This window comes from Heterocephalus glaber, unplaced genomic scaffold (genome assembly GCF_053883595.1).
Source record: "Heterocephalus glaber isolate CG9 unplaced genomic scaffold, H.glaber_assembly_v1.0 deba00001497, whole genome shotgun sequence".
Classification (NCBI taxonomy): Eukaryota; Metazoa; Chordata; class Mammalia; order Rodentia; family Bathyergidae; genus Heterocephalus; species Heterocephalus glaber.
The window spans coordinates 25,026,817-25,054,466 of NW_028258320.1; the positions used below are offsets into that span (position 1 = coordinate 25,026,817).

The window sequence follows — 27,650 nt, forward strand, 5'->3', positions numbered from 1 at the left end:
TCAGTTGATGCAGTATTTCCACTTTGAGTGATGGTGAGTTGGATCCCTTGTTTTAGATGACAGTTGTCAGGTTAGTTTTCTCTTGTGGCAGATTGGTTTTCTCTGCACTTTGTAAGTAATATTGGGGTATGAGAGCTGGCTGAATATTCCGTTATTCAGCAAGCTTTAACTTAATGGCTTTATCATCTATTTATGATCTTTACCTAAATCAGGTATAATAGGGTTTGCAAAAACAATGATCATTTAATTCTTTTATTTTTCAACAACTATTGGCTGATACTTATTTGTAAAGGAGAGCATTTCAATTTTTTATATACTTTATGGATTTTTATTTGTTCAGTGTATTATCGTCATTAATATTTTTTGATAGTAAACTTGTCTCACATTTGTTCAGTGGGAGTTGCTTCCAGCTGGCATGTTTGTTATTTTCACAAGCCTCTATTAGTCATTAAGAGCTTCTTTGCTTTCTGACACAAAGGGAGACCCAGGGTTGCCATGTATTTCCTGTTCTGCACCTTGAGTTAGCCATTTCTCAGAGTACTGGTTTCCTTTAATGGTGAGTATATTTTAAGAACAGTCTGTGTATTTAGTGAGCTCATTGTTATTAGAGGATCATTGACCTTTTTCAGTGGGCATAGCTGTGCAACTTAAATTGTGAGTTTAGATTGATAACTTACAGCTTTTTATTTGCATGAATTTTTTTATTTTTATGTGTTATTCTGAAAATCTTCATTAGTAAAAATAAATATATTTCCTTTTTTATGCTGTGATTATGTAAAATAGTTTAATAATTATGGAACTAAGCCTACCTAGGCAAATTCGGGATTTCTTTGCAATTTTTTTCAACATACAAGAATTATGAGAATATTTCAGCATATAAAAAGGTAGAAAGAATTGTACAATGAAGACTCATATACCCACCACACAGATTCTATAATTAATATATTGCTATATTTGGTTTATCCTTTATTTGTCTCACCACCCACCATTTCTTATTTTTTATGATGCAGTTAAAAATAAGTTCTTTATGGCTCTGTACATAGATAGATAGATGGATAGATAGACATCTCTGTGGATAGTGAACTGATAACTATGTTCAAAAGTTACTTGAAATGATGTTTTTTTGTTTTTACTGTGGGAGAATTTCTTCAAAGTGAACTATTCTGCCATTGCCAAAAGAGGAATTCATTTAACTGCATCTTTCTCTAAAACAAATTTTTTTTCTACTTTGTGGAGTAACTTAACGTTTCTTCATGACTTAGTACAGTCCATTCTCATGATTGTTTCATTGGGTTTTTTATTGGGGTGCAAAGTTTCCTATTTGTTTTTAAGGTCTTCTATAGCCTTACTTTTTGACTACCTGAAATGTCTTGTATTGAAATAGGTGGGCTTAAGCTTTGTTGTTGTTGTTATTAGGGTGTTGCTGTCTTTATCCATTATCTGTTCATTCTTTTTGAAGATTATTTCCCCATAAAACAAAAAACATACCTTCAAAGAGAACCAGAAAGTACCCAATAGGTACTTATAATCATTGTCACTTTAGAATTATAAAGTGTCCTTTTGTTATTATCTCACATAATACTTTTGAGCCTGAATTCTACCTTGCCTGACAACAGAACCATATCCTCTGCTTTCTTAAGTGTTTTCATTTGACATATCTTTGCTCATTTTTTACTTTTAGTCTTTCTGATTCGTTTTGAAGGTGTGTTTTTTGTTTCATGGGGAAATTAGGTCCATTTGTATTTAATATGACATGTATTTGATTTAATTTGGGAATAACTATCAGTTATAGTAGTTACTGAACTTTAATATTTAAAAATATATATGGTGATAACTTTAATGCCCTTAGTTCTTCCCTCGTGTCTATTAAGTTTCTATTTTTTTTAATGGTATAATTTTGTTTCTACTTATCTTTGTCGAGGTTAGTGACTTGCTGTGTTTTCCCCTTTTCTGTCTTCCATGCTTTAAAAAAAATTATGTCATTTCTGCTGTGGTATAGTGGATAATATTTACGTGCTGATCTTGTACTCATCTCCACCTTTGTGTTAGTCATTGATCCATGGTTAAATATGTATAGTTGTTACTGAGCTTCTAGGGCAAACCCCCAGCTCCAAGTATTCCAATAGATCATGCTCAGCCATCAATCATAGTCAAGGAGACAAGCAGTGGTAAAGGACCGGGAAGGACCTTTGATCAGCATTACCATGTTGGGAAGCACAGAGTAGTTCAAGGTCTACCTTCAGGGGCTGAGGGAAATGTTGGGATTTTAAAGAAAAAGGAAACCAAGCAAGGGTCTGGGTTTGCATGCCTTGGGAGGTATAGGTAATCTTGGTCAAGTCTTGGTCTGGGTATTAATTCTTAGGACTGATTTTATGAGGTCCTGGGAGAGCCATCATCACCTGAGAGAACTGTTCAGTCCTCAGGAGATGAGGGCTTTTGACTTGGGACACAGCCTCAGTTCTCTTTAGGAGTAATTGCTCCCACTTGAGGGGTGAGCTCATGGTGGGGGGTGAGTTCATTATGGAGTGGTCTTTGGGACTTTGAGTTTCCAGGACTCTGAGGTGATTACAGGTTTAGGATAATGAGTGGCAAGTTGTAGGTATTGCTTCAGAGGGCCTGGAACTGAACGTTGTTAAAGCTGACAATTAGATATTCCTGTAAATTCTGAAAATTACTTTACTCTTATCTTTGTGTCTTAGTTTTAAAGGGGGATAAGATAGGCTAGGTAAATTTAGGCCAATAAACCTTGTAATAAAGATACTTTTAAGAGAGTAATGTGTCCACATGCAGAGCTGAATAGGGATATGACCCAAAATTTTGGGTAATTAGGGAGGCATGTAAAATGAAGATAGAAATGACAGGCTTTATTCTGGTTTTAGTTACCCATTGAACATCTGCAGGCCCAGCTTCTAGGTCCGTGTTATACATAATGTTAACTACCTTCCCTTTTACAGTACTTTCCAAAATAATCTTTTTTTTTTTTTTTTTTTTTTTTGGTACCAGGAATTGAACTCAGGGCCTTGTGCTTACCAGGCAGGCACTGTGCCACTGAGCTATGTCCCTGGCTCTCCAAAATAACCTTTTAAAAGAAAGCTCATCAGCTAATAGGTTCCTCAACAACTGTATAGTTTTCTTATGTTCTTGCATGTTCAAAATGCTTTTCTTTAGTGTTGCCACATAAAGGGTACTCTGTCTAGTTATAAAATATTTACTCAACATTTTTTTTAGTTTATTGGAAGTCTTGCTGCATGTTGTCATGTTATAAACAAATCTAATGTTTAATTTTCTTTATTTTGTGAAGGACTTGGTCTTTGGAGACTGAAAATTATTTTTTAAAAATTTGAATGTCTAATCATTTTACTGGAATATGTGTAAAGCTGACCATTTGTCTCATTTAGGGCCCTTTGAATATACAGTTTATTTTCAGGAAATTTTTCTCTGTACTATAAAGTGTTAATCCAATTTTATTACTTTGTTTTTCTTATTTCAAATTACACATAAGTTGGATCTTCTTTGTCTATATATCACTTTTGATCTTTTTTTATTTTATTTTATTTATTTATGTATTTTTTGAAACAGGGTCTTGGTGTGTAGTGTAGGTTGGCTTTGAACTAACTATGTAGCCCAGTCTGGCCTTGAACTCACAAAGATCCTCCCTGGAATTACAGGCATGCACCACCAAGCCTAGCCTGATCTTTTTTAAACACTTCATTTTTATTCTTTTGATTCTTTTCATTCCCACCTGCTGTATCTTTTAGTTTATTTTTGCTTCTGTCATTGGGCATCTTATATTTAATTGTCCACTTCAAAAATGATTTTTTTCCCAGTTTCTTTTTTTTTCTTGTTGCATAACTGCCTATTGTTTTTTTCTTCACTAGTATGACATTTTAGATTTCAGATTTCTGATATCATATTTGCATCCCTGGTTTGATACTTAATAAGTTAACTATACTTAATCAATTTTAGAGCATTGTATTAGTTTTTGTAACTTCATATTTCTTCAAGGCAGAGTTGGTAGAGAGTTTTTATCACTTGATGAGGTTCAATCTTCTACTTTTATTTATAATGGCTTTCTATGGATATTGGGGTCTTTTTTTTTAAGATTCCTAGTAAAGTACGTGGAATTTTCCTGGGTCCTGTCTAGTGGTGAGGGTTGGACATTGTTAGAAGGGATTACTTGGTTTCTTAGTTCAGTAATGTTTACTATTTTTAGAACCGTGAAGATGTTACCTTTTGAAATGTTGGTTGGTTGATTTTTTGATACTTTGGCACTATTTTCTTTCTTGGAGTTTTTAACTTCAACTACTTTCTTCCCTTCTTTTCCCATGATGAGCCTCCAAAGGACACTTATCTCTATACATCATTTTCAGAAGACTTAACTCTTGAACTAGAATACTTTTGGGGTTCTTCCTTTCAGCTCCCCAGGAACTAGTGCCCTAATAACTGCCTGGTTTTAATGGCCAGCTCCTTTTCTGGAAGTGGAGTGGAATATCAACCCGTGGATACCTCTTACTTGAGTATGGCCTCCTAGAGCTATCTTTGATGGTTTCAGATGTTAGTTTTCCCATTCATATGTAAGGTGATGTTTGCAGTAGTTTCTATTTCCTAGTTATGCTGTTGGTGAAAGCTATAGGTGATTTTGTTTACCTTGTTGATCTAAAGCCTTTGCAGTATGTGTAAAGAGAATCTTGTTTGGATGGCTACCACTATTTTACTGCAACTGACAAATCATACTCTGATCACTTTAGCAAATAGTTTAGTACCTCTTCTACATAAACACCAAGCTAAATACTGGGCCTCAAAATATAAATACAGTACTCAAAATAATCCTTGCATTTATATAACTTGAATGACAAAATACATTTAAAACATTGATTCTTTGAGTAACTTTATGAGATAAGTACTTCCCTCATTTTACAGAGAAGGCTGTTAAGGCTACAAGGTTAACAGCAACTCACTTACATAACTAGTTAATGATGAGTAAAATTCAATCCTAAGATTTAAGAGTCCAAATCTACTGTGTGCTCCATCAAAATGATCATATTGTTATTTCATTTCTTTGAACAGTCTTTGAACGTTAAGTACCTTAGAATGTACCAAGTTGTGTAATAGGCACTTGTCATTACAGCAATGAACAAACTAGACCAACAAAACAAAAACCCTGCACTCACAGAACTTATATTTTAAGCAATATTATGTATCCATCCCTCTACCCCTTCCCAACCTAATCCATCTCTTCTTGACTTAAATTCTGAGATTTATTTGGCTTTAAAAAATAATACTAACTAGAGTAATTTATAGGGTTTAATTATGTGTATCATTCAACATAATTGTGACTTTTAATAGTGCCAAAATAACTCCAAGTTTTATGTGATTACTATATACCCATTTCCTAGTTTATTGCTTATATACTATAAATTTAAAAAAGAAAAAGTATATTGGAAGTGAAAAAATGTGTAGTTTTCATAGTTCTGTTATGAAACATATATTTTAAAACATTACTAATTTTTTTAAAAGCTTTATATAGTTCGATGTCTGTTAAAAGGGGCTTTTTAATCACATTTGAAGTAGAATTTAAGATATTTATAAAGCTATTTTATACCATATAGTTTTAGGATGGCTTAAAATTCCACACTAAGCATTTCTGAGTAGTTTAGTTTTCACCTATTTGCATAAAAGGTGAAGGATTTTTTTTTTATCTGCTTTCTACAGAGTACTATTTCAGATTCTTTTAGTATTTCATTAAGAAGTGTAAAATACTTTCATCATTGTGCTCTTTGTTAATTTTGGCAAAAAATGCCATTTTAAATTCCCATATACAACAACATCAAATAAGGTAATCTGTATTTACTCAATTGATTTTAATACAGAATTTTGAGCAAAAAAGTAGCTGACCTGCACCCTCTGTTGGTCATTTTATTTACCTGCTGACAGAAATGCAGTATAATAAAATGCAAAACTTGTCTTTTATATGTTTATCTTTTAATTGGCATTTGCAGGTCTTGCCAAAATAATGCTCTGAAGCAGGTTCATGTAAATAAGGTGGATTATTATTTAGCTGTGCATTGTTTCAGTAATTTTATGGTTATTTCCTTTTTCTTCAGGCTGGCTCTAATTGTAGCATTCAGAATTGGCATTAACAGTGTAGATTTTCAAATAAGTATTTATTTAACTGTAGCAAACTATTAGCTGCAGTAGCACATTATTAAACAGATAAAGTTTAACAATTTCATTGTCAATTTGGATTAATTAGAAAAACATCACATTTTACTACCCTAAATAACAATTTGGAGTTATTTGAATTTGAGAATAATTCAAGCTTCAGAAACTGAAGCTGAGTTTTTCTCTCACTTTTCTTCAGATAGAATTATTCTTTAAGATTGTATGCTTAACTGGATTTATATAATAGTTTGATAATATTTATATGTAGTAAATTTCCTGCCTCGTAGAAATGTCTATACAAATTTATAATTGCAGTTAAGAAAGCTATATTTGGCCAGGTAGATGAATAGTATGGAGGGGGAAAATCTTTGCTTTTGAGGGATTGATAAATACCAAGTTTGTCTTTGGTAGTTTTCAGAATTTCACTTACCAGCCAAAGCCTCAAATTTACTAATGCATAATTTACTCAATTTTAGCACAGTCTAATACCTATTCCATAAATTATCTATCATCTTAGAGCTTCCTTGCATTTTTTTCATTGACATAAATATTTTAAAAGCTTGTATTATGGATTCTCATAAGATAATTTTTAAGATATTACTTGCAAATGCCAACTAACAGTATTTGTATAAATTTTCTTGTACCAGTTTGAATTAATTAAAATTTATGTTTGGTTTCTAGTGGTCTTTTCACTGTATTATTTAACCAAAATTTGCATTAGACTATTCAAATGAACTTTCTACTTTGTGATGAAGCAATGAGAAAGATGTTCTCCAGTATAGCAAATTAAGCTTTAATGTTGAACTTGACTCTTAAATTTGTGATTCGATGAAACATTATTTTAAAATATCAGTGAGTACTTACATTTTTCAGTGAGTGAATTCCATAAGTACCACGTGTAAACATAAAGTAATTAGGTAGCATTCTAAAACTATATGACTTTAAATCTATAGTATTTTAGTCGTACCTGATGTGTGATTCTATAAATACCATGTAAATGTCCCACATAAACTTATCTACTTGATATGTCAGTAAATTGTTTTAGCTCATGTGGAATATACTTCACCTATAGTACCTATGTCTTTAATCTAGTAAAAAAGTAAGATGATATATTTTATTTTCAAATTTAAATACGGGCATGAAAATACATAGTTTTTAATTTGCTTACTGAAAGCAATGAGTTAGTGTCATCTTATTCAGAAAATTAGTTAACTTCACACTTCAAACTTCCACTCAATCTTTCTCCAGAAACTTGTAGAATCAAATAGTATTCAAATGGAAAATTTCCATCTTATCACATATTTGAAGTACCTAATTAAGTTAACCGGAAGTTAATTAGCTAACCAAATTGAATAGGGACAAAGAAACACAAAGATACTCATGGAAATATTGCCTTACAAATGGAATGCTAATCTCTAAGTGCAAGTTATAGGAAATGGGATATTGGGGAAATATTTAAGGAAGGGAAATTATTTTGATGTAGTAGGAAATAGTGACTTTGAAAACTTTGGGGGGGGGGTGATGATAGATTGTAACATTTTGCGAAAGGGTCTTTTGTCTCCAGACTTAACTTTGAAACTTTTTCTATTGTCATGATATTTTTCCTTTCCACATTTATGTTCTCTCTACAGACCTACTCACTTTCTTTCCCACTTCAGTTAATTTATTCTTTGCCTTAGTAAATACTTAGTTCTTTAGATTTTGGGAAAAATGAAATATGATATTAACTGCCTATAAGCATAGTATCAATTTTTATTTTTTTCAGATTCTGTAAGGATAAGTAAGATATTCTTGAACAGCACATTGCATGTTGGGAAGTATACTAACTTTGAGGGCTCTGTATCTAGTAAGCTAGAAATCTAACTTGTGAAGTAGTGATTCAAGTTATTACACTTCCAAGTAGCTGGACAAATACTGTACATCTTGCTTATAAATGCAACAAAAGATTTTCATTGTAAAGAAGCCAGCAGGGAATACAAAATTTATAAGAAAAAAATCAAGAGAATAGCTCTATATATTTCTTTTAAATCTAGCTAGCTGTTGACATCTTAAAAATTTGAGTTAAATATTTACATTAACTGGAAGTCACTCATAGGTATATATTTGTTTTAATTTGTAGGCATTTGTGAAAGACTTAACAGATCTTTTCTAAGAAGGAATTATGTTTCTTTTGACAGTGATATGAATTTTGAAAATAAAGAACGAACAGCATGTAAAGGAAAGATTGCCATATCAGGTATGTTGTATGTGGATTATTTTATATTGCTGAATAAATTCTGTAAAGTAACTAGAGTTGATAAGGTTTGTTTTATTCTCTACTTCTAGCCTTTTCCATAACTCTTCATATCAAAATATTTGAAAGCTCTGTTTTGATCATTAATGCTCTACATTTGTGTAGAACTTTGCAGTTTAAAAAAATGGTTACATATGTTAGGTGATTTTCTCTTCAATGCAACCTGGTAAAATGGATAGGATAAATATTCTCAGTTTCTACAGATTTAAAGGTTAAGTGACTTGCTGGAAGTGGCTGAGCTGGGCTGCAAATCCAAGTCAGTTGACTCTCCATTCTTTTTCTGTTCCCCAGGTGTTGGAACCTGTCTGTCTTGTTCTTCACCTTATAGCCAGAAGCTAGCATAGCACTTGGCACATAGAAGACTGATCATTGTTACCTGTAGGAAAAAGATCACACTTTTTTCCTAGTTTTCCTTTTTGACCTAATTCTTTTTCTAGCCATTTTCTTCCATTATGCCTATATATATCTTGTCTATTTAGGCAGACATTTCTTTCCTTCTGTCAACATACCCTAGACTTCAGATGCCTAATTGGCTTCTGAAATAAATATTTTTTTCAGATGTTTGCTCATCTATAAAACATCCCCTGTTATCATTCAATTTAGAAATGATACTTCCTTTCTCTGAATTACTAATGCATTTGGAGACCCTCTACCACTAGATGGCACTTATGCTGTGTAGTCTCAGTTTCTCCAAAGTGTTAAGGAAGCCAGAAACAATGACCTGGAGATCCCACAGTTGAAGTGAACTCGAGGGTATGCTATCACAGTCATGCACTTTTACAAATATCATCTCTTCAGTACATTTTGGAAACAACTGTTTGTACCTCCATCAGTCCTTACATAATAACTCCTTTTTCCCCTGGCCAAAACCCATGTCTTAGGGAGCCCACTGCTGCAGTTTGGGCCCTGTCACTCAAGGAACTGTTTTCCATTTCCAGCTTCCCAACTCACTTCATAGCTAACAAAAATTATACAGGAAGATAGACCTGCATTTTATTTAGCAGATTATTGGCTAACATCAGAAATTGCCTTCAGCTAAGCAAAAAATTCTTCAGAAAAATAAGTGAACTATGTAGATATCTGTTGCTTGTTTTATAGTTACTATATTCATGTCTTCATCTTTCCATTTATAAGACTGACATAAACATGTTTTATGTCTCCTTGTATCCTTTACCCAACATGGTAGTTCTTCATTATGCTTAATACCTATTAACATTAATAAATAAAATATTATACATCTTTAAAAGGGATTTTCTACAAATACCTAAACATAATCCTTTTCTTCAAATGTGGCACCTCTGGGGATACATGAGATATATTGCTATTGAAGACTCCAGTTCTCTAATAGTTTCAACATCTGTTGTGATTTCATAGTAGTTTATTGACTGCTGCAATTCATGCTATTAGAATTAACTGTACATTTAGAAGAGACTTACAAAAAAGCATTTAAAGTAAAAGAAAAATATTTTTTATGAACACAAATACCCAATATATAAAAACTAAACTTATTTCTGCATATGTTTCTTCTTTCCAGAAGATAATTTTAAATTAAACTAAGGAACTGAAACTCTCAGAAGATGGGGTACATATGTAATTTCCTTTCATCTTTGCCTGGACTTAATTACATCTTATCTGTGTATTTATAAAAGCAAAAATAAAAAATTCACCTTTATAAATGCATTTTCATTTGACACTAGGATGAATATGTGACTTATTTTGGCCAAAAGGAATGTTTACAGCAAAATTTCCTAATGTTTCTGGGATTACATCAATAGCCTGGAGAGATCTGACATTTGCATTTCTGGGTTTCCTTACGTGGCCAGATCTTTTTACAAAGAATAACAGGTTTATCCTTATTCTTTTTGCCAAATAACAAATAATAACATTGTGATAATTTTCTCGGGTTTTCACTGACAACTAATTCAGTATCTAAAACAAATCACTTCATCACATACCTCATTCAATTTTCCCTTTTTTTCTTTTTCTTTTTTTGCACTACTGGGGATGAACCCAGTGCCTTGCACATGCTAGGCAAGCCCTCTACTACTGAGTTACCTTTACAGCCTTCAGTTTTCACCTTTAAAAATGATAGATTTCTAAGACCTAATAAAATCAATTTAACCATCTTATTATGGCTCCCTCAGTTTACCATTACATGTCAGTAGAAACATAAGAAAAGACAGAGGTAAGAGTACTGTAAACTAAAACTGAGTCAGCCATCTACAAGTCTGGAAAGAATTTCTATCATTTAAAGCTGAATTAAAAAACACATTTGATAAGTCTTGACTTAACTTTGCTGTCTGAACAGTACCTGATCACTTGGGGAATACAGAAGAAACATCCACCATCTCCTTTTGGGGAGCCGACATAGGTAGTCATGGGAAAGGGCAAGACTGACCGTGGCTATGGGTACATAGGAGAGGAAGTCAGGGTCTATGTTTCTCCCATGACAGTAAAATTGTTAATGCCACCCCCGTGAGCCAGAACAGCTATGAACAGGACAGTTGTGAAATGAAATGAGTCAGCAACTGTGGTCAGGCAAGAAGGGGCTTTTTGACAGGACATCAGCCAAGTCCTATTTATAAAACAATACAGGCATTTCCATTAAAACCAAGAATTAAAATAAAACTGTATTATATCACTATAATATAACTCTTTTAGAAATTCTAGCTAAAATAATAAGAGTAAAGGATGAAATGAATGAAAAGGAATAGAAAAATGAATACTCTTTGAAGATAATGGATTACAGACCTGTGAAACCTAAGGGAGTTTACTGAAACACTATTTGAATTAATAAAGAATTCAGTAAAAAGTGGCATAGTTTAAGATAAACCTATAAACAGCAATAATCTTTTAACTAGCAAATAACTAACTAGAAAATACAATAGCACAAAAGGTCTACTTTGAAAAATATTAAAGACCTAAGAATAACTTTAATTGTAATGTGAGGGTAAATAGATTGTGCTATTCTATGTAAAGACAGAGTGTTATAGTTATTAGCTTTTAAATTTGGATAACTGAACCCAGTACTAATAAAGTGTGGGAGGGGAGATTTTGACAAAACAGTTCCACAATTCTTATAAAGAAATTAGAATAAGATGCTTTCAGAAAAGAGTATTTCCACACTTGATCTTAGCCAAAAGGCCGAGAAGTGATAGCAAAAGGTATTTCTAATAGTAAAGTATATTGTAAAGGTACAATAGTTCTAATGGAATGGTGTTAGTATTAGGTTATATATGGTAGTAATAAATGATTTAATTAGATCCATAAATGTATACCCAGGATGCAGACATTTACTGAGAATGTCATGTCTAATAATGCGGCACTATAAATCAGTGAGAAAGAGAAAGGTGTGTGTACATGGAGCACAACAGTTATTTAATAAGAAAGGAATAATATATTTTTGCCTTATCTCAAAATTTCATATATATTAAATAACTTTTTTTTGTGTTGTGTTGTACTGGGAATTGAACCCAGGGCTTTCTGAGTGATATACATCACCAGCCCTTTTCTAATTTTGAAACAGGGTTTCACTAAATTGCTAAGTTGCCCAGGCTGGGCTGGAACTTGCAGTCCTTCTGCCTCATCCTCCCAGAGTTCTGGGATTATAAATGTGTGCTACCATGCCCAATTTATATTAAATAACTTAAAATTATAAACCATAAATATAAAATATTCTGTTTTACATTTTATTTTGGCTTTGATGGTGAGAATCTATTATGGGATTCAGAGTTCACGTCACTGTAAAACTTACCAAAATTATTACTTGTCATTTTTTTTACCCCTTTATAGATATTCGAATACCGCTAATGTGGAAAGACTCTGATCACTTCAGCAATAAAGAACGTATGTATGGTTTTAATTTTTAATTGAAATGTTTTCTTTGGTTTATAATAAATTTGTGATTATTGAGGTAAAGACTTCTTCCACACTGAAATAAATTGTCATTTGACAGAATATGCAGAATCTTGTTGAGCTATTGTTTTCTGATTTTTAGTATAAATATGTTACAATCCTTTGATACTAATTAAGACAGTCCTTATCATTGTACTTGTAAGTTGATAGAATTGATGCAGAGACAGTAAGTAGTGGCCTCAGGGTGGGGAGATGAGAGAAAAATAGGAAACAAATGAAAATGTTTAAGGAATAAAGGTAAAGGTAACATTTCTTCTGTTTGACCAGAATTTTGAGATCTCTTATGCTCTATTTTGTTACTTCAGATTATTTAATAGGATGTAATAAGGATTTTAAGCTTGATTCAGTTTTTTTTCCTTCAACATTTTCTTTTATGGCTTTATGTACTCTTCACAAATCTATGTATTGCTTAAGTCATGGAAATTAATCTCACATGATTTCTAGCTGTTAGAGGCAAAAGATATGGTAATCATTTATCTCTCTTCTCTATTGTGACAGTTTTGTTCTTCATACATAAAAAACTGAAACATATTGAGCATAATTAGTTTTATATGAAGAATTTAAAATCAAGTTAGTGTTTGTTATTCAATTAGGAAATATAATTTACAAAGGAGTGCATGTGGGAATTAAATAAATCTTTCTGATTTCTATAGAGAATAAGTTTTTCTAAAGAGCTACATTTTCTCAGTAATGAAGATTTAGTCTTTTTATTACTTAATACTTTTTAAAACATCACAAAATTAAAAGATTCAGCAGTTGTTTTTTTTCCATGTCTGCTTTCATTCATGCATTTATTTTTTCCATCTATCTATCTATATATCTATCCTTGTGGTTTCCTCCTTTGCTTTCAGTTTGGTAGAAAATCTTTTGCTATTATTAATGTGACTACTCTTAACTCTTCTAATAACATATTCTTCTTCAATAGAATTAGATACCAAAATGACAGAAATAATAGTATATGTAAATAATAATAAATTTACTGTTAGTTGAGGTCTAAACAGTTTTCTAATAATAAAATTTATGACTTTAGTAGTTTCTGTAAACTGAGAGTCTTATATTTCTAACTTTATTTTTTGATACTCCAGGTTTAAGGTTGTGTTCTAGTTGAACAAGGTATTACTATATCCTGACAAAAATAGCACATGCCTATAATCTCAGCACTGGGGAGGCTGAGTCAGGAGAAATGCTGCAAGTTTGGGGCCAGCCTGAGCTTCATAGTGAGTTCAAAACTGACCTGAATTACATAATGAGACCCTGTCTTAAAAGATAAAAGCAAACAAACAAAAAATAACAGACACTATAAAATGTTAAAGGTTACAGTATATAAAAATAAGAATTTGTTAACAACTATTTAAGCTAATATTTTTCATTTTCAAGGTTATTTTAAGAAAATTGGATTTATCATATGTATTATTGCTTAAAGTGTTGCCTTTTTTCTCTAGGATCAGAGCGCTATGCCATTTTTTGTTTATTCAGAATGGGAGCTGAAGTTTTCGATACTGACATGCTGATTGTGGATAAAACAATTACAGATATATGTTTTGAAAATGTAACAATATTGTAAGTATCTTTAATCTTAAAACAATGAAAATAAAGTTCTACTTAAAAAAAGAAAGTCTAATTATTGGGCCTTTGGATTCTTACAGCCTAATTAGTTGGTCCTTGGATTCTTTTTGAAGTATTAAGATCTTTAAATGTTCAAAACGATTTTGAAAAGTACTTTGTTCAAAAGAAGCCTTTTTCTCTTTTTTTTTTTTTTTTTGGTACCAGGGATTGAACTCAGGTCCTTGCACTTGTGCAGCAGGAGGCGAAACCACTGAGCTAAATACCCAGCCCAGAAGCCTTTTTCTCTGTTTGTAGTTTTCTGGTGTAAAATAAAAATGGAAATTTTATAATTAGCAGCAAGTATTTGATTCATTGGATATAAATAATTTTTAAAACTTTATAAATATTTATATTTTCATTATTAAAGTATGAATACAGTAGTTTTAATTTATTTTATAAATTTGGTTAGAAAATAGGTCTTCTAGCTGGGCATGGTAACGCATGCCTGTAATCCTGGCACTTGGGAGGCTGAGGTAGGAGTATCGCTGGGAGTTCAAGGACAGCCTGAACTACATAATGAGACCCTGTCTCAGAAAAACCAAAGAAAATAGATCTTAAAGAGATTTAATTACAGAACTTCTAAAATAGTAAAATACCTTTGTTTATATGATAGTGCTGCAGTATGTGTCATAGGAAAAACACTTTGGTAAAACTTGGAGGGTGCTCTTTTTCTTATGGTGCATTAAGAAATGTGTACTCCAAAACAGTAAAAAAAAATCAGTGATTGTCAGGGCTGTTTTTATTGCCCCTGTTCTTTTACAGGCTCATTTTATGTGGTCATAATACAGAACCAGAACTCCTCAGGTAGCCATAGAAATAATTTTTAACTAACATAAGATTTTCCTGGCTTCTTTCAGAGATTCTATTGGCCTAAATCATTGTGGGGTTTGTTTTTCTTTCAGGCTTTCAAAGATACTGTGTTCATATCTAAATGTTCATAGCTACTGAGCTGTTAAGATAAAACCAATATTACATGTGTTTTTCCATTTTCAGTTATGGAGCTGCATTTGAGATTTCAGAGGACTAGTTTTGCCATTCATATGACATTAAAGAAACTACGGCAAACCATATTTTGTGGTTTCTGGTCCAGTGTCCCATAGTAATTGAACAGTGCAGAAAAACAAAATGTATTGTTTGGGGTCATTCTCAGTAATACAGACATTCTTACAAGCTGTATTGAACTAGAGAAATTTGTTTAGTGTCCAAAAAAACAAAAAACTGTTCTCAAATGGTTATATAATTGAGGCTAAAATTTTTTTCCTAAATTATCTAAATACATTTATTTTCACTATCAGCTATTACCAATGAATTTTTTTCTGCAAAAATTACCCTATCAATGGGCTTTTTTTTCCATATCACTTTGCCATTGTTTGTTTTTTGTGTGTGTGTCAGAGAAAGAACAATACAAAGTACTTGGGAAGAAAGTACATGATTTATCATTTTTTAAAATTTTGTAAATATTTTAAATTGTTCTAAAAATAACTGCTGACAAATGCTCTAAATGTTTAAAAATGTGGTTTTTGTTATGATCATTGTTTTTAATAAGTCCTCAGTATTTATGAATCTGTGGTTTCCCTCTAAATATTGACATTTGTTTGTCATTACCAGGAATACTGTATGGTTAGAAGCTGCCAAATAAGTTATAAACTATAAAAATATCTGGAAGTTATTCCTTGGATTTACCAAACCTACAGATTGGCTGTTTAAATCCTAAAAAGTCTATGTTGCATTTTTAATATCTCTGAGGCTGACAGATGTTCTGTCTGTAGCCAACAGGTACTGCTGATGGACCCCTTTTGCAGTCTTCCATGTATTTTGTTGTTGGTAACACTGCCACAATCTTTTATGCAAGTTTACCATTACTGAAAAGGGGTAAAGCCAATCTCAGTATTTCCTACAGTTGCAACATTTCTTCATATTGGTTTAATAAATAGGCATCAAGTATCTTTTAGTTTCAGGCACAATGCTAGGCTAAAAGTACAAAAATTGCCATGATAGCGTGTGCCCTCCATGGAGTTCATGGTTTGAACGATATATTGGTTTCATAGGTTTTTTCCCTACATAATCAAATAGTAAAAATGTTGTTTACAGTTACTAGGTACAAAAGTGATATGAAGGGGGCACACAGTGGTGAATTGACTGTAGTAACTCTAAGAAGAAGAAATAAATACTGAAGGTTCAGATTTTGTTTTGGGGTAGTCATGTTAGGAAATTACACATGTAATGTAAAGACCTTCAAAATAGTCTTAAAGGACTGCTAAAGGAAAAATGGCACTGGCAAAAAAAAATGATCAAAGTGTTTTATTCTATTTCTTTAAGTCAGATGCCTGCATACATTGGTTTAGTTAAGGTTGCCTTTGTTTAGAAGCTGATAGCCCTGAAAGTTGTAGTGACTTTCTTATGCCATTTAGATACTAAATAAATACAGTTTCTATATCATATTTTAAATGTCAATTTTGAATGTTATAAAAGCATCAAAGGATTTTGTAATTTTATTTTCTATTGAGTTAAATCTTTAACCTTACAAATACCCTTGTTTTTAGTAATGAAGCGGGGCCAGACTTTAAAATAAAGGTGGAAGTGTATAGTTGTTGTACAGAAGAATCTTCCATAGCCAACACATCAAAAAAGCTAGCTAAGAAACTGAAGATATCTATAAGTAAAGCTACAGGAAAGAAAATAAACTCAGTGCTTCAAGATGAGAATCCTGAAACATGCTTATTCTTCAGTTCTATTGTTTCGTAAGTTTTCTAATATAATATTTATGATAACACAATTATACTTTTATTTTTTAGTATTTTTCTGTTCCCTGTATTTTCTTCTTCTTCTTTTTTTTTTTTTTTGGTACTGGGGATCAGTGGCAGAACCACTGAGCTAAATTCCCGGCCCTGGTCCCTGTGTTTTCTATTAAATCCAAAGGATGATTAGATTGAAACTGTTCTAAGGCAGCAATACTCATTATTAGATGTATTTTTTATTATCTCCCATTAGGAGACCTTGTCCTACTTTTAGGTTCAGGTGTTGCCATCCTGATCCATCCATAATGAAGTTCCCTATCAATCTTTTATTTAATGCTTTCAGCAGCTGTTGCTGCTCATTTTTTTTTATTTCATTAGAGATTATAATTTGATGGCTTCCTAAATCTGTGCTGCATTTTCATCCTAAACCAGCATTCATGTGAAGAACCTTTTTTCTTCATAAACTCACTGGATACAACTATAATGCAATTGGTGGAAGCAATAGAGGAAAAACAATACTTGAATCTTTTTATCTAGTACTGGGAGTTGAATGTAGGGTCTTTGTACCAAGATGCAAAGATACACTCCCCGCCTTTTAAAAACAAGGTCTCATGGAGTTGCTAAATTGCTTGGGCTGGTCTCTAACTTTCAGTCCTCCTGCCTCAGCCTCCCAAAATGCTGGGATTACAGGTGTACAACACCACTGATCCTAATAATTACAACATTTTTTAATGAAATAAATTGATGTCCTAGCAACTATGGAGGTGAACAGGGTTGTTTTATTTGAACTCTTAACTTTCTATATAATTGTGTCTCATTCTGTTATAGTTATTCTCTTTGATGGCTAGATTGTTCCATCTCTGAGCAGGAAAACCTTCAAAATGATTACTGCATCCTTTTGGATGCATTTCTTTGCTGTCTGACACAATAGGATATCTTCTGTTAATCTTGCATTTTTCTGCCTAGACTTGTTGGAACCACTATTTCTCCAGGAGCCCTGTCTTTTTTCAAATATCTTCTTTAAGCATTATGTTTGCTTCTTCACAGTTTTATATTTGTATTTTTTTGGGAAAGCACTTATCAGTCTTATTAGAATTTCTTTACATGTCTAGTAGAGTTGGCTCTTCAGCACATCAGTAATTTTACTATAATACAAAACCTGAAGTATTTTAGTTGTAAATCTTATAAGATCAACCACCAAACTGCAATTAAATAACTCTTCATGTCAGATGTATTAGATGTGAAATGTATATTGGCATTCTAGCATAGTGCCTGTTCTTCTGTTTTGACTGAGACTCATACTAAGAAATATTTTATGACATGACTGAATGCACAGCTACATAAGTAGGTAGATCACATGCGGCAATGCTTAATCCTTACTATAATAATATAATTATTAGACTTTTTTAAATTATAATTTTCAGTTTTTAAAAAATATTTGTGAATCATTAAATTGATTTTGTGATCCATGAATGGGTTCCAATCCACAGTCTGAAAGTCATTCATAGAAGATATAAGTCTTCTCAATAAAAATGTCATTTAAAAGGGGGGCAGAAAACCTTTCATTTTCTTCCTTGAGATCTAAGACTACCTTAAAAACTATTTTACAGTAAGATTCTACCAAGGATTTGTAGGAATGTGCTTTAATTCAATCACAAGATAGTGAGACTATTTCTTTTTAATGCTTAGGTAATTTTTTCCAGGTTGAAACATAGGTTTTAGAACTAAGAGACACCTTAGAAATAATTTCCTAGTTGAATAGTTTCAAAATTTTTTAAAGAGCAAAACTTCTTTATGACATAGCAGGACCAGTATTACCTCTTATCCAACAACAGTGTAACTTGGACACAGGACATTTCTCCTGGGCCTCAGTTTTTCTCAAATGAAAGATAAAGATGCTTGGATACAACCATTTCTTTGTAGAAATCTCCTTAGAGAAGTTTCTAGAGTTTCATTTCCACTAATGCATGTAACGACAATGAATGAAGTTGTCAAACAGTTTAAAACTTTGTTGTCTGGCAGTGAATACTTAATATTTTATTCCATCATTTATTACTGGTCTTTTTTTTCTTTTTCTGGTACGTGAGTTGAACTCAGGACCTTGCACTGCTAGGCAGTTGTGGCACCACTGAGCTAAATCCCCGGCCCTCCAACATTTATTACCTGTGTGACCCAGACAGATTAATTTACTTTCTGGGGCCTTTTTGAGGTTCAATAAGGTAATGTATGGATTTGTTATAAAGTAAACATTTAATAAATGTAGATCTTACCATTATTGTTATTATTTCTACTGTTCTCAGACCAATGCTTTTTCTAAGTCATTTCTTAAACCTGTGCTGACGCATTGCAGTTTATACACTTGTCACAGGGTTATAAAATGTTGACTTTTTTTTCATTTAAAATCATACTTATAATGTCACGTAGAAGATAATCTAAATTATGTAACAACCTGTATTGTTGAGGCCTAGATGTATTTTTTTAGAATAACATTATTATGTATGAAAGTCTTTTCAGTAGGGATGGCATTTTTTTTAGGTTTTCATTCCCCTATTTAGATTCATCATTCTACTTGATGAATCCCCAAATACAAATGCCAGTTTTCTTTATGGACATTTCCTATGAAACTTGCATGCTATTTGCTTAATTTACATCATCAAAGTTGGACGAAAGATATGGTAATACCTTTTATATAATTTCACCAAATTATGTTCTCGGATAACCAGCTTTCTGTTCTTCCTGGTTTGTATGTAGAGTATACTGGGTTGCAGTCATAGTTCAGGTCCACTTTACCTGAAACTTTCTTAACTATCCACTTCAGCACCATGGTAGGAATTTGAGAATTATATTAGTAATCAGAATGCATAAGCAATTAATTTTATTTCTTTAATGTTGATCTAATTCAATAATTAAGGCTTCTGCTACAGATTTTAGTCTTTAACCAAAATGGGTATACATAAAACAATATATATCTGCCCTAGTAATGTGACTATGACATGGAACCAAATATAGCTGTTTTTCCTGACGAGTACATTTTTTTCAGGCTACTATTTAAGTGGTTACTCATTTTTTAATACCATTTTTATACTGTACCCCCAGGCAGCAAAATGTTTTAACAATTGTCCTATTTGATAGAAAAAATGTGGCTTGATTAAAGTTTTGGGAACTCAACGTTAGGGTTGGCTGAAAGGAATGACTGTAATGTTTTGCAAAGAAAATGTTATCCTGACAAAAATGTTTTAGAAGTGAAGTCATTGTTGGTTTTGGTAGCAATGATACTGTGATTAGTAATGGTTTAAAAAATGAAGTAACTTGAAGTATCATCATAAAGTATTGTTGGATCTGAAGGAAAATAGTGAACATTTTTGGTAATTTTTTTGTACACTTCCTGATGTGATAATTTATTCATTTTATTTGTAGACTTTAGCTTACTGAAATTCCTTTAGTGAAATTTTCCCAGAGCCTCTAATAGCTGATTTAACTATTTTATGCTCCTTGATAGCTGTTTGGTACATTAGTCTTAATTGTATGAACATTTATCTTTTAAAAAATGATTTTGTGAAAACTGGTAAAATTGAGTGTGATTTTTTGACAAAATGATGTATTAAATTTTTAAAAACCAAGCCATGTAGTACATTTTAAGTTTGATGGAAGTTATAAAACAAGTGTCCTAACATTTATCTGGAATAAATGGATTATTTATGTTGCTAAAGATTTAGTGGTGGGAATGATAATGTATTTTTAAAATATAACTAAGGAATTGGTCAACTTCTGCATATAATTAATTTGTTCATTTGATTATTTTAATTATCTTTGAAATGATTTTTCATAAGTCATGGTTGTTGCACTCAAAATTCTTACAGTATTTTAAAAACACAGTCACTATGTGTTTGTTTTAGTTGAAAAGGTACCTTAACTTACAAATCTTTTTTTATAACGCTTAAAGATAGTATGGCATAGTGGGACCCTGTTGTTAGCTGTAGGCAAGCCAGTTACATTCTCTGCACTTCATTTTCTTCATCTGAAAATGTGGACCAGAATATCTGCCCTGCCTACCTTAAGGAGTTGTTTTGAACCTAAAAAAAGATATTGCTTGTCAAAGTACATTAAACTGCCCATATATTAATTAGCATTAATAGTAGAATTAATACTTTTGCATATAATTGATTCTTAGTTGAGGTTTTCATTTTACTACCACTTAACTTTATTAATACTTCATTAGAAAAGTGATGTAAATTTAAGATATAGAATCTAAAAGAGAAAAGTAGCTATTCATAGTTCAAGGACTCTTCACCAAATACTTTTATAATTTTGAGCTAATATTTTCTGTCTGAGTTTTTAAATACCTAACCCTAGGAGATATTTAGATATTCCTAATTATACTGTTCACTCAGCTTTTCTCAGAAGTTATTGCAGAGACTTTAAATGGCCATATCATCTATTACTTAGTTATATCCTAATTTAACCATTTGTAGACAAAGTCATCAATATCTTTTTTTGTATTGTTATTTTCAGATGTGTCATGCAGGAGAAATGGTTAATGTGTTACGTGTTTAAGGTAGTTAGTAAAAATCATCTGTTAAGACAGTATAATTTAGACATGTTATTTAGTCATTACATAATTTTGGCTTACTCTGATGCTACCTCTCCATTGTTCACATATGCAGAATTAATAGCATAGTTTTTTCTTGTGTATATTAATAGCAGTATTTTTTTCCCATATATATTGAAATGACTCTTCCTAAAAGGAAGACTACTCAAATGTTTTTGGTCATCAGGGAGAATAAATTACAATGTCACTCCTAAAAAAAACAAAACTAAAGTTTCTCTTTTTTCATTCTCTTCTTTCTTGCCCACTATTTCAAATATTTTTCTTGCTAGTCTTGGCATACATATAGACAGCCTATCTAATACCCTGACTTCTTCATTTCATGTCCTTGTCTCCACTGATGTTGTTCTCTCATCCATCTACCTTGTGATTGTTCCCTTAGTCTTGTCATTAATAATTATTGTGTACCTTCCAAAATCTTTATAGTAGATATCCTAGTCTCTTCACCACCTCCTACATTTCTTGGTTCTTCCTCCAGTACTCCTGCTCCAGCTTAGCTTAGACTATAATGTACAATTTTATTCTTTCCTAACACCTCTTCCTTTTTCAGTCTTCCTTTTATAGCACCTTTTGCATATGCACTACCAAGAAACATGAGAAGTCTGGAGAAAAACAGTCATTTTACTGTTTCACTTGAGATGCAAGTCACTAACCTTAAGGGGGCCTCAGTATGACTGAGCAATTCAGCTAGGTTTCCATAACCTTCCACTTTACCTCTTTTTAAGGTATTTCACATAATTTTCTCTTTTCTAACCTCTGATAATCCCTCCTGCAGGCCTCATTCATAGGCAATGACTTTCTATTACTGATACTCTTGAAGTAATCAGAAAAGAATTTTAATCTCCTTCATCACCAAATCCACCAGTCTACCAGCATCTCCATCTGTGTTTGGTGTTTCCTTCCTTGTAAATTGCCTTTGCATCTGGGTCCCATCTACTTGTGCATCAGTTCTCATCCTCTTACTCAGAGGTAGGCTTCTGAATATTTCCCCCTCTCTTCTGCATCATCAGCTTTTCTTCTTCTGGATCATTCCCACAAAACATATAAACATGCTGAAATATTTTCCTCTTCATAAAGCTTTCCTTTACAGAAAAATAGTTTCTTATATTCCTGTCTACACTTCCTTTCCTTCCATTCTTTCTTGGACTATTTCAGTTGACTTTCATCATGTTACCTCTTTCCCATTCTACAGAAACTACTCTTGTCAAAGTCAACAGGAGTGTACATTTTAACACATCTTGTTGGTTATTGACATTCTTTTTTTTTTAATGTTTTAGATTAACACAATTGATCACTCTCCATGAAACAGCTTTTTTACTTGTCTTCTGGGATACCATTTTCTTAGTTTTTTTCTTCTACCTTCGTGATGGTTCTTCGTGTATCTCCTTTAATCATTGCCCTTAAATGATGGAGTACTTGACCAGTGGACTTTACTTAATTTTCTTTCATTAAATTTCATTTTTATACCCAAATTTATATCCCCAATATCTACTCCTCTCCTATCTCAGGTTCATATGCCCAGCTACATTACTCAGTAATGCGTCTTAATATCTAAAAATATCAAGCTTACAGTGGACCCTTGAGTTAGGACTGGACTGACATGTGAACAACTTGAGTTATGACTAGGATTTTAGTTTTAACTTATGAACAGAGTCTTGAGTTATGTCCTGAATGCCGACCACTTGTGCTTCCAGGTGGTTTCAGATACAGAGTTCTGGAAGGAACATTACAACATTATTTCCTGTATGGGGAAATCCTGGACCAGTGTCTCTCTGAGGACACTGAGATTTGCCAGTGTACAGGAGAGAAACTTTGAAGGCTGTTTAGAGGAGCCTGAGCCTTCAATTGACCAAAACCAGCTCTTGTAAATGAATTGAGTTCATAAGTCATGAGTCTATTGTACTTGCCTAAAACTAATTATTGCTTCCCATATATATTCCTCTCTCAATTTATCTCATTTCAATTAGTAACAATTCCAATTTTTCTGGTTGTTTAGAGCAAAAGACTTGAAGATATCTTTGAAGATGTCCTTGACTGTCATTTCTTTCATATCTAGTATTTACACTGAGCTGATTTTTTTTTTTTTTTTGAGACAGGGTCTTGCTATGCAGTTCAGGCTGGCTTTGAGTGAAATAACACTCTCCTATCACCTTTATCCCATTACCATGGTAGATACAGCCTCATAGACCTTTTATACTGTGTTTGCTTTTTCTCACTTCTAAGAAGACCCCTGACCTCCATTTTGTTTATTGTTGTAGCCTAAGCGCCCAACAATACCTGGCAAATGCAGGCAGTTCTACTTACTGTCAATAATCTTTCCCTGAAAAGCAACACACTTGGCACTCAAATGCTAGTAGGGAATCTATTTCCCATTATCTTATGTAGGAAAAATTACAATGTTTTTATCAATTTAAAACACTTTTTCTAAAATGTAGTTCTGTAAGACCATATATATACATACATATAATGACAAATTAACATTTTGGGTAATGCTTAACATATTGGACCTTGATAACTATAGAGCTAGTAGTACTAATTGGCAGTTTCAGATGTAGTAATATTAGCTCTTTCATTGTAATTACTGATCCTAGTTACTTTGATTCTTTCTCTATTTTCCTTTAATAATTCTGCAACTTAATGTACCAGTTCCCCAAAGCTAATGTAACAGTTACGTATTGTATACATGCACTAGTAAAAAATATATAAAAACAATAATTCCTTAACTTTTGGGGAACTGATTGTGTACACATTAGGCAAAAATGAAAGGTAATTATGAAAGGCTCTGTGGAAATGTTCAGGGTAAGTTACTAAAAACAGAGAATAGCCCACACTAAGTATGAGGCTAGCTCCTCTCTTGGATCTGTCCACAGTGGTGATTTGTTTATACTTAGTGAATTTTTCCAAAAGTCTATAATATTTATGTGTGACTTTATACCAGTTGTTCAGAAGGTAACTTGAAATTTTACTCATGCGTTGTTAAAATGTAAGGTTGAGATTTGGAGATAGAAATATAACTTTCTTTATGTAAACGTTGTGTATTGAAAGATATCCCTGACCTGTAATGATTGTACACCAAAAACCAAGAGACATTCTCCAAGGGAGTAACATTCTATGGGGCATGACTTTATTGAACACATTGTATGCACACATTGCATACGCACATTGCATACTTTCTAAATGGATGCATTGTTTTTGTTATAAAGATTTTATTAGGCTAAGCATGGTGTTATATGCCTGTAATCCTACTTAGGAAGCTGAGGCAAGTTCAAGACAACCAGGCTACTTAGCTAGCAAGACTCTGTCTCAACATTTAAAAGTTAGAAAGGGCTGCAGATGTAGCTTAATGGTATAGTGCTTGCCCAGCATGTACATGACCCTGGGCTCAATCCCCATTACTGGGAAAAAAGAACCAATAAAACATTAATAAGAGACAAAAAAAAGTTTATAAAACATATTACCCAGTATAATTAATAAAAATTCCTAGCCAGGTGTGGTGATGCACACCTGTAATCCCAGCACTTAGGAGGCTGAGGCAGGAGGATTGCCACAAGTTCAAGGCCAGGCGGGGCTATACCTTGAGTTCAAGACCAGCCTGCACTGCAAAGCAAGAACCTGTGTCAAAAAACAAAACAACCTACCCAAAAAGAAAAAAAACAACAAATTCCCATCAATCTCTTCTCCCAAGTTTATCTATATCTATCTTTAACATTCTCTTTGATGCTTTGAGGTTTTACTGTTTTAGAAAATAAATAATAAAACTGAAAATCATGGAATAAAATTAAGATTACTAGCACAAAAAATACAGTTGTTACTGAGCAAAAATACACTTTTTATCACCACAGGGTGCCAGGATGTGAAATTTATCACCAGAATATCCAGGTTTTTGAAGCGTGCTCCTTAGACACCTCCTTTGGGTTTCCTTTTTTTTTTTGGTACCAAGGGTCGAACTCTGGACCTTGCGCTTGTGAGGCAGGTGCAAACCACTCAGCTAAATCCCCAGCCCTCCCTTGGGTTTCCTACAAATCATATTTTGCACCACTATTAGTGAGGAAGAAATATATATTTATATACATATATCATATGTATGTTTTGAAATTTTGTTTATTCATTCATCTCTGGATAGACATTTTGGTTTTTTCTGCCTTTGGTTATTGGGAATACACTGCTGTGAACATGAGGCCACATATTTATTCTAGTCCTTGCTTTCAGTTCTTTTGGTTATATATGAAGGAACATATTGTAATTTTATTTTTAATTTTTTGAGGAACCACCATACTGTTCTTCATAGCAGCTGCACTGTTTTACATCCCTATTAGTAATGTACAGAGGCTCCAATTTCTCCACGTTCCTATTTTCTGGTTGTTGTTTGCTTGTTTAGGGGTTTTAGGTTTTTTTCTTTTTACTATTAGCCGTCATGATGGTGGGAGGTGATGTCTCATTGTGCTTTGATTTGCATTTAAAATGTTGAGCATGTTTTTATTGGTCTTTTATATATTTTTGGAGAAATGTCTGATCATGTCCTTTGCCCAGTTTTTAACCAGGTTGTTTATTTTGTTCTTAAATATTTAAATGTTTTATGTAATAGAGAGCATACAAAAATACTTAGCATATGTCTTCTTTCTCACTATTAGTGGTGCAAAGTACCATTTGCTAGCTCATACTACCCTAACCTTGGAAAGTGCTGAGGATAGCTTCAAGACTCATAATCTGTTTATTAATGGAAATGGTAAGTACATTATATATCTTACTTATTACATATATTATGTCAGTATATATGTATCATGGTAACAGTAACTTTCTAATTTTAACATGTTGCTTTGAAGTAGATAGCTGAAGTAATATAGAAATGAATGTTTCCATGGGTTCCTTCAAATATATTTTTCCCCAAAGAAAGAAAGTCTATTTTCCTTTGTGCTAAGATTTGTTTATAAGTCTAACTTATGGAGATAGAAAGGTTTTGAGTATTTTTGAGTCCTTATCTTTGACCTGAAATTAACTTCACCAGTCCTTTAATTGGAAATCAAAGACTGGTCTCATTTTTAAATGTGAAATCAAGGAAGCCAATTCTTCTGTGGGCAGGAGGCAGATGATATAAGGGAAGGTAGGACTTAATCTTAACACTTTTCTCTCTGAATAATTGTAAATGCAGTTTTTCCAAAAGAATGTATAACTGGGCTGGGGATTTAGCTCAGTGATGTTGCTGCCTGCTGTGCAAGTGCAGGGACCCAAGTTCAATCCCTGATACCAAAAAAAAAAAAAAAGGATAACAAAGTGGGCAAAGAGGTTGGATGATTAAGCCTTGTAAACCTTGATATGAGGACTTTGCCTGATTAGTTTATCTGCGATGAAAAATATCAAGTAATGTTGATAAAGCAGTTTGGAAATGTGATTTACATTAAGTATTCTTATTTATTTTCTAAAGAGAAATATATAGTACATATACCATTTTATACTTATTGTTGTAAATATTGGTTGCTCTGTGCTAGTGGGATTAGTGACTTTACAATAATATTTTTTAAGTTCATAATAAATCACATTAAAAATAGTGAAACATTTATGAAATGTAAATGCACAGCTTAAATAATTATGCAGTGAATATCTGCATAACCACCTCCCTGTCAAGTAATGGAACATTGCCAATGCCATTTTCTTTTAATTATTTGCAAGCTTTTATATTTGCTTTTATTTATGGTTTTGCCACCTGTGTGTTCTTCCCTAAATAATATAATTTAGTTTTGCTTGGTTTGGACTTTATATAGATGAATCATATCATATTATACCTTCCTAGTGATTTGATTTTTGTTCATCATTCAGTATATATGTATTTTATTGCTTATAGTATTTCATTGTATGATTATATCACTATTTCTCTTACACTTATTCAGTTATTTTTGGTAGTTGCTGGGTTCTTCAGCTTTCCTATTTCTTGGTTTAGTTTCAGTAAGTTATATTTTCATAGGTATATTTCCATTTGATGTAAGTTTGAAGTTTATAAGCCTTAGATTCTCTGTTATATCTTTGTGTCTATTTAATTTCTACAGTATCTGTAGCACTATCTCTCCTTTCCTGATACTGGCTTTTTGTACCTTTGTTTCTTTGCTTGTAATTCTCATTCTTTTTTTATTATTATTATTCATTAAGTTTATTGGTACATTTTAGGTATACATTTTGACCACATTCATCATTGGGAATTTGTACCTGTACACGATATATCTTGGTTCTTGTTTTTTCCCATTATTCTCATTCTTTTAATAGGTGTGTCAATTTTATTATTTACTAGTGTGATCTATGGATGCTAATTATTTATTAGTGATGATTATAGTGTTTGCAT

The 27,650-nt window shown here is 32.5% G+C and overlaps 1 protein-coding gene and 1 pseudogene across 6 annotated transcripts in view; one reads left to right on the top strand and one right to left on the bottom strand.

The window, feature by feature from the left end:
* Rtkn2 (rhotekin 2) overlaps positions 1 to 27,650 on the top strand; it is a 73,872-nt gene that overhangs the window by 11,272 nt on the left and 34,950 nt on the right. For 4 of the 6 annotated variants that reach the window (XM_021239170.2, XM_021239171.2, XM_021239172.2 and 1 more), the window contains 5 exons: positions 8,340 to 8,398; positions 12,248 to 12,301; positions 13,813 to 13,930; positions 16,519 to 16,716; positions 25,951 to 26,045. In XM_021239170.2, the coding sequence (XP_021094829.1) occupies positions 8,340 to 8,398; positions 12,248 to 12,301; positions 13,813 to 13,930; positions 16,519 to 16,716; positions 25,951 to 26,045 (524 nt within the window). The remainder of the gene's footprint in view (positions 1 to 8,339; positions 8,399 to 12,247; positions 12,302 to 13,812; positions 13,931 to 16,518; positions 16,717 to 25,950; positions 26,046 to 27,650) is intronic. The other 2 variants (XM_087184809.1, XM_021239173.2) reach the window with 1 other exon arrangement.
* LOC147825605 (U2 spliceosomal RNA) lies at positions 11,451 to 11,611 on the bottom strand (annotated as a pseudogene).